Genomic DNA, 12,664 nt, shown 5'->3' on the forward strand with positions numbered 1-12,664 from the left:
CCCCGCCGCACCCCTTAAAAATGTGCCACCTCAACAAGTTGACGTCCGTCAGAGGGTCCGTCCTGCCTGGAGTTGCTAGGGGACTGTGAGGGAGCTGCAGAATGTAGCGGCTAGTGTTGCTCCTAGATATCAGAACCACTTTTCAACTCAGACTTGGATTCGCCGAAACAGGAATTCAGTGATTAACTCACAATGTTTGATTTTAGTTGTTTCAGGATCATACTATACTTCCTGTGCAGCCTTCCCTTTTAGCTTTCTCTGGATGCATTCACTTTAGATAATCTGGCTAAACTGTTGGCTTGTTTACAACCTGTCTGATAGTGTGACTGTTGAGTTTCTTGCCCAGTCAGGCCTTGTTGTAGCAATGTCGCCATGCTCCCAGATTTCAGCAATTACTTTGGTCAGGGCTGGATGAACCAGCAAGGTGGCCCTGGTGTAAAATGAGCTGTGGGCCCCTTTTTTGTTATATTTCACAAGGCAGGACCTCATGAATAAATAGGTATGCTATAGATTATAGTAACAGTGGACAGGGAGACAAAATCTTCCAAATTGGACCCCTCATCCACACCCACTCCTGCTTCACCACCACCACCCACCCTTTCAAAAAAGCTCTTGGACATTAGTCTTGCAGTGATAGAGAAGGAGTCTCTAACAGCCATCTCCAAATCCAGTTTTATATTCGTTGGTAGCGTAGTTTGTGCGCATCTTGGAGGGCTAATTTGGCATGTTTACTATATTTCATGAATGCTGCTGTCACCCTCAAACCTTGTTCAAACTGCTAAACACTAAGGAAAACGCAAAAAGCCCTTCAATAAGTGATCAGAGAAAAGTAAAATCAAACACTGATTGACATTGGTGATTCATCCATGACCACTTCCAAATCCATTGTTTATAATATGTTAATTAATGCAACTCCAAGACTTTTTAGGGACACCAGCACGCAGAAATATTTAAATGCACCATTTGAAAAATGGCAGTGTAACTTTTTGCTTAGCCAAAATTTAGCCTAAATTTGGAGCATTATTTAACCCAGTGGTTCCCAACTGGTGGGTCGCAGTCCAAAAGTGGGTCATGGGTTCATTCTGAATGGACTGCTAGTGACTCAAGAACGTGTCACTTGAAGTACAGAGAATTTCCAGTACAGAGCTTTTATTTTGAAGTGCTGTTTCCTGCTGTAGAGTGATTGAATAACTGACATCTACTTAGCAGAGACAGCAAACTAGCTCAAAGACATGGCCAAACACAAGTATGACGCTGACTATCGCAAAGTGTGTGGACCTTAAACTAATGTCTAGGGAGATATCTGGACCTGAGACAAGCTGCTAGCAACAGGTAGTTCCACAACACTTTGATCAGAAGGTTCTTGGCACTGAAACTTCATTTGTGTAAACTTTCTGCAGATATTTCTCAGTGGTTCAGTATGAATGAAATCCTCCCAGCTCTTACCTTATGCAGCAGATGTGCTCAAAAAGTGTGTTTATTGTTTTAACACAGTCTTAGTGATGCTTCCCTTCAATTTTTTATTCCTGTCCACGTGCCATCGGGCTCTCTCCAGAGGCTGAAATGGAATTTTAGCTTGCAGCACACATTATGTGCAAGTAGCAAATCCATTATTGAATTCAGTGCGGTACTGAAGTAGTATTGAAATTTTGTTTATTACAGCAGCAGCCGGAGGCCCTTCAGCTAAAAAAACTTCTTCTCCTCCTCTTCTGCATGGCTTCCCTCATACAGGTTCTGCTGCAGCCACATCATTAGAGGCTAGGTCACGGGGTCACAACACGCATTTGTAGAGTGAGGATTACCTCATGGGCGATTTGAATACCACTCACCCCTGCCGCCCCTCTCCCCACAGCTCCCCAATTAGAGCACAGCCAGCTAATAGGCTGTGGAGGGTTAAGGCGGCCCCGAGCACCTCTCAAGGCCGATAAGCGCCGGATTCTTCTTTCCTAAGCTTGGATTTACTCAGGTCTCACAACTCTGCTCAGAGTGGAGATGGGCTTTGAATCATGACCTAAAAACGATCTGCTACTATCATATGTTTTCATTGTAGTTGATTAGATGTAGTGGATACATCTGTGTGGCGAAGACAAACCATTTTCTCATCATTTTTACACATTGGAGTTCTTTGTTTATCCCACTAAATCACAGGCTCTGCTTTAAAATCTGTTCCATGTTAGCATTCAAATGATGTAGCAGGAGACATAAACTGTGCATGCATATATTCCATATTTATGCACAACAACAAAAATACCCTCACACCCACATATACACACACACACACACACACACGCTCACCCATGCTTGGTCACAGTGGCAGCGTTGGAGGGAAGCAAGCAAGTGATTGAGACGTTTCAGGCTGTGGGGGCTCTGGCAGGCTAATCCGTGAAATGAAACTTGACTGGGAGGAGGGGTGAGAGGAGAGAACACGAAAAGATAAGACAGAGTGGGGCAGTGAGAGAGGAGGGGAGAAAAAGAGTAAAAAAGAAGAGGGAGAGCGACAAGCCCTTGAGCTATGAGGATGAGCAGACAGACAGACAGCGGAGGGCTCAGGCTGCAGCGCAAATCTGTGCTGTAGGTGAAGTGGGGGCAGAGTTTCATATTCCTGAGTCCAGACAGAGCATATTCAAAGTAACAAAGTGACGCCAAGGCAGAAGAAGAAGAAAGAGAAGACGGGCTCAGTTTTCTTGAAAAGAACTTGGTGGTAAGATGTGTCATCTCACCGCGTCTGAAGGAAAAAGTGTGGATACCTGTAGGGATGCACTGATTGTAAAATTCTGGGCAGATACAGAAACTGATGTTCAAAATAACAATTTTACATGAAAGATATCTTTAAAAAACAAACTGCTTCAAAAGCCCTTTTACTAGATAAAATATATCATAATTCCCTCTCTATTATCAATTTTATATTGCTGTGAAAACATCAAGTTTCTCCTTTAAACAGCTGTATTTGTTCAAGTTCAAGTATCTCGCCCAAAAAACGACAGTTTACAAAATGGCATATTACACATCGTGAGAAAGTTGTAATTTACTTAAGCCTAATACTAATTTTTACTAAACAGAGCTTGAATGCATCATAATTTAACTCAATGCTACCTTTGTTAGTTGTTAGTTTTGGCCAACGGCTGCTAATTGCTAACGGTAACCTGGGAACGGTTATCAGGTAAACAATAGGATGCGTCCCTGATGTATCAGTAGTGAGTTTACTGTGTACTTTGGTCCTGAGGGCGTTTCTGGGTAAGATCTCTGTTTGTTCCAATACAGGTTTTCTATCGTCCCTGGGACGATGGGACGCCAGTGGTGACACAACAGAAAAACATATGCAAATGCCATCAGTCATCTTATCTACTGGCCAATGGCAGTCAACAAGGCAAATAGTAGCCAATACCAGTGCGTGGCCAATGCATCAGTACAGAAAACATGTATATGCTTGGGTATTGCTACATTATGTTTCTATGTTCAGATTCCACTTCTCGTAAAGACGATATCTCAGAAACGCCTTGCGGCAATTTCTTCAAATTTGGTACAACTGTTGACTCAGCAATGAATTGATTAGAATTTGGTGGTCAAAGGTCAAGGTCACTGTGACCTTGCATCCGTCTTATTTTGTGAACGCGATATCTCAAGAAGTCCTTGAGGAAATTTCTTCAAATTTGGCACAAATGTCCACTTGGACTCACAACTGTACTCATCAGAATTTGTCATCCTAAGGTCAAAGGTCAAGGTCACCCATGTTTTTGGCCATACCTCAAGAATTTATACAGTAATCATGACTAAAATTTAACACGAATGTCAGTTTCACTGTGACATAATAATGTTCTGCAAAAATACCTTTCTGGACCTTATTCAGCGTCATATCTCAGAAACAGACGGGGAGACATTTGGTCAGATACTGAATTGGTGACACTAATATTTGGTGCCCACATGGCTGATTGTATAGATCTTCTGTGCGCAGGTATGGATGTAAACTTTAAGTTCGACTTGACGGGTTTGCGCAGGCATGCAACTGCAAGGCAGTAATTCTATTTTCTGCATACGGTGGTACGTTCTTTATAGTATGACAGTTTTCCCAAACTTAGATTAAAAAAAGTCACAGTATATCACCTTGCTTACAGTATGGCAGTATATGCAGTGGCAATATATTGATTCGTATCCCCTGTATAGTGACTTCATAGACTGTATAAAAATAGTCGACATAGCCACTGTGATGTCACCCATTGGTTTGTGAATTAATGGTTTGAAGTCTTGAGTTCTGCACTATGTGCATAATTCTAAGCCTTAATAAAATGTGAAATAATGAGTTATATAAAAATTCAACCAGACACAGTTGTCATGCACAGAGAAATCAGCTACAGAGACCAAAAAATTTTTTGTAAACATGTTTATCTCTGCTGTAAAGCTGGACATTTTAACATGTGTGTGGAGATTGACCTGCTTTTGGAGCCAGCCTCAAGCAGCCTTTTGAGAAATTGGAGTTTCTGGCACTTCTGCTTTGGCTTTATTTTTCATCCTCAGAGGTTGCCACTTGAGTGATACGTATCATATCGCCAGATTCTTGCAAATACACAGCCCTATTACAGGTGGCCACGCTTGAAGGCTGGGCAAAAGGTTCATCCCGATAGCCGTGTCCCACCCCCACTTTCACTCTCCAAAAATTCTAAGTATTAAAACATTGTAGTCTTGACTCGACACTTTTGACACACTTTTACACAGTCTCTCCTCGAAAGCATATGAAAGAGGACAATAAAGAGAGCTGGAGAGAGAAGTTCAAACCCTGCCCACTTTTACAACTCTGCAGGGATTGGATTGTTACGAAAAGGTACAAAACTTGTGGAACCCAGTGGTAATTTTGCCACCCCAGAGTGAGTTTCAGATATAAGATAATCCGACAAGCTTCCTGTTTGAAGCACACTGAGGCCTTTAGAGGAAGAAAGGTAAAGTTTGCTGGGTAAAAACAACACAAAAGACAAAGGTCGCAGATCCAGGGTCACTCTAATCTAATTTCCTTTCGCCTCTTGTTCCCGAGAAATCATAGCTTTGATCTGTGGCACCTGAGACCCGAATGAGAGTGGCACGAGCAGAAATGAGATGTTATCATCGCTTACCATGGCCATGGAAATGCTAGAATAAAAGATTCCGACTGGGAGGTGTAGGTGTGTGTGTGCGCATGTGGGCGTCTAAGTGTGTATGTGATGTGGCACACCTACTCTTTGTCTGCGAGGAAGATTGAGAGCGCAGGTCGAGTGTCAATGCCAAGGCTGAAGTCGAGTGGCGCTATCAGCAGTCACTCCTCTCCACTTCACCTGCCACAGGTGGCTCTTTCATCTTCCCAGTCCACAGTCTGTCTCTTATCTTACCCGATAATCATGAATATGGATGTCTCCGTTGAGCCCTTGGTTCTAATGGCTGGAACAGGGAAAACAACTAAAGTACCGTATTAATGAGCCCGAATATTGTGATAGCAGTTTTAGCATTATGCATATGCATGACCTATTTTGTTAGTTAATGTGACAAATTTAATGAGATGAGAGGTCCCTCCCCAAGATTCCCTCAAAGAACATTTTCCTGAGAAAACACAACGCTTAAAGTCTCCCAGAGAAACAAAATGAAGATGTTCTTAAAGCATTCATAAACAAAGAATACAAGTCATATAATCTTTACTGCGTTAGGGGGAGTTTATTTATATCAACATCTGGGCCGTAAAAGCCAACAGCCTGGAATTTGAAAGATGAAAGCAGCAATTTGTTATTCATTGTTTTATGAGATGAGCTAATCTCTTTGCCATTACGCGAACATTTACAGCCAAATGGTCTGTGGTCCCGTGCACTTTTGATGCATGGAGCTCGTTGTTATTGTGTGTCAAGTGAAACTGTATATGGCAGTTACAGGGCTGTGATAATCCAGGTTTAAATCTTGTTCATAAATTCAGTGGGCGAGTCTTTTTTTGGAGGACATTAACTTTAAGTGTCCTGCTGTCTGTATGATATACCTCTCTAAGGCAGCCCAGTAAAGCCACCATCTCCAGCTGGGATGGTTGTATATTTTCGGAGAACAGGAAGCGACTGTCTCTGGCCTATGATTCCCCGTGTAACCACGTTTCAATCATTTTCATAGCAGCTGCGGATTTTATGCTGTTAACAATCGGTATGTAAACAAAGCCCTCGGTCCATCTGGATGAATCAGCAGCTATGTTTGCATGCATGAGAACACTGTAAAAAAAGGTCAGGTCGATTCAGAATTAAAAATATGAGGAGCCAGGCTGCACACTCTCAGCTCTGTGGAGCTTTTTCGCATCTTTTAGCTAATTGTTGTGGTTTTACAGGCAGCAACTTTCACTCTCACTGCTCTCAACAACCTCATTTCCAGCAGCAACAGGCAGCCTTTGAACTCACTCTACAGCACCTGCTTGGTACCAAACAGCAAAGTTAGAAACTAGCGAGTGAGCATAGTGGCACATGTAGCAGCTAAAGAGACAGATATTTTTCTCAGAAGTGGGTGGAGGCCAAAGCTAATCTGGAGAAGCAGGAGAATGAATATTGGACTTGGCACAGAACGTAACTGCAAATTAAAGCTAATTTATTGCCATGTCTGTTCCATGTTCCTGAATGTGTAAACAGACAATAGTTTTGTCCCCAAGGGCCTGAAAGTAGAGATTAAAGTAACTTTGAAATTTAGAGTTTACCAAACAAACACTGACTAATTTGTTTGATTTGACTGAACTTAATTTATCTGAATTTGCAAATATTAGTTAGAAACTTAGGAAACTGAGGTCAGCTTATATCTGATAAATTAAATTATTCAGTTCACACCTAACAAACAACAAGACAAAATGAAATGTGCAAATTCCATCTTCTTGGTTTTGTACTGTGCGCTGGATGGCTTGCTTTTTCATTTTCTTTTACTCCAATGCTCTCCACTTAAACTCCAATTTCACCTTCCTTATGTTCACTGTTTGTGACTGCCTATGTTGCCTATATGAGGTTCTGCCACCACAAGACTTGTTTGTAAAGCTTAATTTTCTATGTAAAGCACATTCAAGACAGATCCCTAAATGTCACACTGCCTCAATATCACAGCTTTTTCTGTCCTTACAGCTAAATGAAATCAGAATCAGTGCTTATGCATACTTACAAATGTTATTGTTGAAATGCACTGATACATAAAATAATATACCAAATCACAAAAGAACAAAGAAGGACAATTCTAAGCCAAATACAGTACATGTTTGGATGCTAATAAGCTAACAATTCTTTGTAACAACATCATTTTATGAGTTGAAGTAGCTGTATGCTACATTCAGAGCATAAATATAGCAGGAAACCAGTTTTTTCCATGTAAAGATATAGGGCAGTAATTACATCCTGAGCAGAGAACTAACGGCTGGGTTCCACCAGCTGCAAATGTAAGCGTCAAGTCAGGGTAGCGTCGCGGCGTATTCATTTGGGCTCCACTGACTGCGTACGGAAGCGACACGTAGAGAAGCCAGCGGGGTTGTTTACCGTTCGCCGAGAGGCTGCATGTAGGCTGCATGAAATGTTAAAGCATTTCCCATCTAAGTTATTACATATATTTTAGTTATTTACAAGTTTACTGTACTGTTTGTCATCTACTCGCTTTCAAATGTCCGCCACAGACATTTACACAATGTCACGGATAAACATGGGTAAATGCATGAAAAAAAGTCATCACATATCATCTCTGATAATGGTTTATTCATTTAAAAACACATTGTGTTCGTTTAGCACACTATTTCATGTAATTTTTATCTGCTGGAGGGTCACGTAGGGGAGCGTAGCGCGACAAAAATAGAAGAGCATCCTAAAATAGAGAGTTGTCGCACGACAGACGGGGGTTGTCGCACTGCTCCCGTTGCTGGTGGAGAGGCTGTAATTGATTGGCAGGGGGGCGAGCTGCTACGGGACTCGCGCTGCAGACATGTCACGCCGCTGACGTTCCCAGTGGAGCCTGGCTGCAAGTCAGGCTACTGCTGTGTGTATCCCACTGGCGAGCTCACAGCCACCGCTTTGCACTGCGTATGGTGGTTACGGCTAATATTGGGACGTTTGTGTTGTGGAGGCATAGCGTCCACCCTTCCAGTTACCCCTGAGTAACAGTCAGCACTGTTGCCACTGTTTAGCACTGTTTATAGAGCTAGCACCGTTAGCAACTAGCTGCCAGCTCGGTCACCTCCATGTTGTAAACTGTGTGTAGACAACTCATTAGCTTTGAATTTCACATTAAGTCCCATTAAGCGAACAATCAATGAAACATTTAGTCCACTCACCAATTTCACAAGGCTACAAGGTTACAAGGCACACAGTTAATAATATGTTTTAAAATGTTCCTGAATGTGATAACTAGACATTTTAAGTAGACCTGACCTTAAACTGAAAAAGCCTTTACACTGTGAAATCTCCTAATCAATTTAATTAGGAGATTTTACAGTGTTAAGGAGGATGGAGCGATGAGGGGAAACAGAGGTTGAGTATGTTAAATGGGTGCGCAGTCCCTGTAATGACAATTCATAAAAAATAGTGACATAAAAACTGTTTTGCATGAAGTCTTCTATGAAATTATTCTCCCTTTGAAAGTCTGGCTCCACTTCTTGATTTCACAGCCTTCTAACACTGACCTTGGTGCCTGCTAGAGCTGACTTCTTTTCAGTGTACCTGTACTTTTTCTTTTTTTTTTTTTTCTACTGGATCTGAGTCTTATTATAATTGAGTGTCAGTGTTTGGCTCTAGGGCTGGAGCTGGCATGTCCTGTAGGTCTTGTAGTGTTTTTTTTCTCAGAGAACAGTGAAAGCACAGATTCAGTCAATGCACACTCTTGGCTGTCACTTTCCTTGGCACTCAGTTATTTAATTCTGGCTTCCTCCGTGTCCACCCCTGACAGGACCTCCCTCCGCGCCACAGAACCTGGTCTACAACATCAACCAGACCACTGTTAGCCTGGAGTGGAGCCCGCCGGCCGACACGGGCGGGCGCAACGACGTCACCTACAGGGTTATATGCCGTCGCTGCAGCTGGGAACCCGAGGAGTGTGTTCCATGTGGGCCGAATGTGGGATTCTCTCCTGCACAGTCAGGATTAGTGGACACATATGTGACCATAATGGACCTGCTCGCCCACGCCAACTACACTTTTGAGGTGGAGGCTGTCAACGGGGTGTCAGACCTGAGCCGCACCCAGAGGCTGTTTGCAGCAGTTAGCATCGCTACTGGTCAAGCAGGTAAGGACTCTTATATCAAACTAATGAGCACATTGTATCTTGTTTATTTAACCCATAAACAAACAGAAACATAAAATCGACAATTCAATTACTGAGCTGGGAACCGGTCAGTTGCTTGTGGTCCATTAAGGGCTTCTGGGCACCACTCCTCCTGCAATTCAAATTGTAAAATGCATGTTGTGTGTTTTGTTGTGTTGTGTGTGTGCGTGTGTTTAAATTTCTTAAAGGAATTATTACAGAACGGTGCAATGGCTAGTGATAAAGTCCTGTCTATGTCTTTGTCTGTGTGCTGAGGGGCATACTTTTTGTACGTGTGTAATATGTTTAGATTTCCCTGGTGGCTCCTCATTGGTTTACATGGCATGCCAAAAATAAATGGATCTGGGGTGGAAAATTTTACGGCCGAGACATGTTGCCAGATTGGGTGAATTTCCACCCACTTAGGCAGCTTCAGGATGGATTGTTGGTATAAAAAAAAAAAAAAAAAAAAGATCTTGGATCGATTAACAAAATTTTGGCCTGGTTTGACATAGTGCAAACATTTAGCTTTTTTCCCCCAATATTCATTTTCTATTCTGTCTAATGATGTCATATTTTAACCAACACTGCCATGGCTAAAAGGCTACTTGACCAGGCTAGTCAACCACAAGAGGCGTACCAACTAGCTTCTAGCTGGTCAGACTAGCTCATAGCAACAATGATTTCCCTGTTAACTTGTGACAGCAGACATTGCCACGTGCAATTTGCAGGAAAGTCTGTGGTACCATGCTACATATTCATAAATTCGGGCACATTTTATGAACTTAAGGTTATTATCTACCAGCTTTTTGATAATTAATCAAACTTACAAAGTACAAATCGTGATTTTTACAAATGATAGCTGCTAAGCTAGGCTAACCACATCCTGACTTCAGTTCATTTACACAGACATGAGATTGATATAGATCTTTTTGTCTGACTCAAAGACAGAAACTAAATACTGTCAATCACATTTCCCAAAATGTTTAGTGAACAATTTCTGTCTATTTTTGGCTCTCACCAGGCTATGCACACTTCACCCTTTGCTCCAGCTGAGAGAGCATTAGGCATTAGCCGATTGACAGTTTAATTTTGAAAACCTCTCATATGCAAACTACGGTAATGATTCCCCATTAGCATTAATGACCGTAGTCTGATATTATCCATAATATATCCAGCATGCATATTACCCAGATTAATTTAATGTGTATATCAGCACTACAGTGGCCAACATTATTAGCTTAGCAATGATGCAGACTCCCACTGGTGCCTAAAGAGCCAGTGCTGTATGTGCAGCTCCGTCTCTAGGGAATCTACCGTAATTAAAATGCTGTATTTTGCGGTGACAAACTCTAAAGCCTTTTTTATTCATTATTTCTATGGATCCACCCAACAAGATTCCTCTTTCATGCTTGAGCATCCATGAAACACAGTTGGCCCAAAAGAGTGTTCTGACTATGGTGATTAAAAGAAGGCTGCAAAGAAAGAACTAAAGCTTTAGCTGGATATATAACCTCTGTCTCTCTGCCGGGTGATGGCCAGTCATGTCCTGCTGTCTTTCACATCATCATTCACATCCATGTTGTCACTTAAATGTGAGGTAAAGCTGCTCAAAAACAGCCTATCACACAGTAAATGTCAGTTCACAAGATGTTTGTACCGTGACAGAGATAGAAAGAAAGAGGCATTTAGTTGAATGGATGTGTGTGGGGTGTAGTGTTGGGGATGATGTATTTCGTGACGCTCGATTCGTGACAGAGACACGCGCTGGAAGGTGCCGAGGGGTTGCCTGGCCAAGGACACGAGGATGGCGGAAGGAGGACAACCTGCAGGAAAAAGCCAGGAAAAAACAATTAGCACATGCTCTTTTAGAGTCACTCATAATTATACGTGGCATGTTGACAACAGACAATTACTCAGTTAACCCGGCGGAATATTTAGCCATTAGCTATTGTGGAAGAGAGTGGCATGCTCGGCCAAGTTAGTGTCATGTTTATTATTTTGAGTAAATGGTGCCATTTAAAATGCTATAACACTATAATCAGTGTAATTAGGCAGTGTGGATCAGGTTGCTGATAATTTTGTTGATTAAATCCATTAAATTTTGATTTGTGATTAGTTCGTGCCAGTCAATATCTGTAAGTGATCATTTCCATTCCAAAACATACAGAATGTCTTTATTTTGCCCAGGTATTTTTAGGGTATTAGGGGGGACTAGTCTCTAAAACTAAACCCTATTTGGTATATATTATAGTAAAACTCCTCTCTGAAACCCAGACTAATCAAATTCCTTCTGGGTTAGTAGCTCTTCAAGGCAGGGCAGCCCACTCCATCTGTTTAATGGTAGGACAGCTCTGGGACAGAATAATACCTTCAAATGAAGGCCGAAATTACAGAAGATGGCAGTGAAAAGAATAAATCAAACGTGCAGAAGAATGGCCGCACAGGTTTATTATGATTGTTTCATGCATGGCATAACTGAGTGATATGAGATACTTGATAAGAGGTCAGTATTTGCTCAGTGGCCCTGCATGAATGTTTTCCGGCTAGTACGCCAGAGTGACAGGCACATTACCTTCAGAGTGATTTGTTTAAGAAATATGGACTTAAATCAAAGGGATTCCACCACACTGGCAACGAGTAATCTAAAACCTCATTTCTAAGGCCCAATTTACACCTGTTATTAACATGCGTCTTGAGTGATTGGATCACAAGTGGACAAAATTACAATACCGGTACCATTACCAGGGCAGTCACTTCATTTGAAACCCATCATGTGAATGGAGGCAAACATTAATTTATTATCTGTAAGTGCTTATCCTGTTAGTGGTCGTGGGGGACTGGAGCCTATCTCAGCTGACATTGGGCCAGAGGTGAAGTACACCCTGGACAGGTCGCCAGACTATCACAGGGCTGACACATAGCCTAGGTTGGTATCGTAAAGGTATCAGTTCAGCCCTAGAATGCACGCAATGTGTCCTCAATGTGTCTTGAGATCTGATTGCACAGACCATATTCGAAGGTGGTTCTTCTTCCTTTAATTTCTGGCACACTGGGCACAGGAAGTGAACTGCAGCCTCCTGACAGCCAAGACAAAGCATATGGTCTTAGCAATAGAGCGGTGAACTGAGATCCGATCACATGAAGGGACGCTTTCAAACTCCAGGTGTGGACAGACAGACTGTCAGCTGTCTGATTAGGTCACCCCAGACGCATGTTAATACCAGGTGTAAACAGGGCCTAATTGACTTTACCTTATGATTCTTTCTTGGCCAGTTTAGGCACAAGAACTTGGTTAGGTTTGACAAAATAATCTTAACTCAAGGTCGACTTAGTTTTTTTTTAGAGCCTTTACACTGCATCCCAAATCTCATTCAGTTCTCATGAAGATGGTTTGCTGTCATCACATGACTCTAGT

General features: G+C 42.1%; 1 protein-coding gene across 7 annotated transcripts in view; it reads left to right on the forward strand.

The window, feature by feature from the left end:
- Positions 1 to 12,664, forward strand: part of epha7 (eph receptor A7) — a 123,454-nt gene that overhangs the window by 34,099 nt on the left and 76,691 nt on the right. For all 7 annotated transcript variants that reach the window (XM_049590913.1, XM_049590917.1, XM_049590914.1 and 4 more), the window contains exon 5: positions 8,893 to 9,228. In XM_049590913.1, coding sequence (XP_049446870.1) covers positions 8,893 to 9,228 — 336 coding nt within the window. The remainder of the gene's footprint in view (positions 1 to 8,892; positions 9,229 to 12,664) is intronic.

This window comes from Epinephelus fuscoguttatus, linkage group LG11 (genome assembly GCF_011397635.1).
Source record: "Epinephelus fuscoguttatus linkage group LG11, E.fuscoguttatus.final_Chr_v1".
Taxonomy (NCBI): domain Eukaryota; kingdom Metazoa; phylum Chordata; class Actinopteri; order Perciformes; family Serranidae; genus Epinephelus; species Epinephelus fuscoguttatus.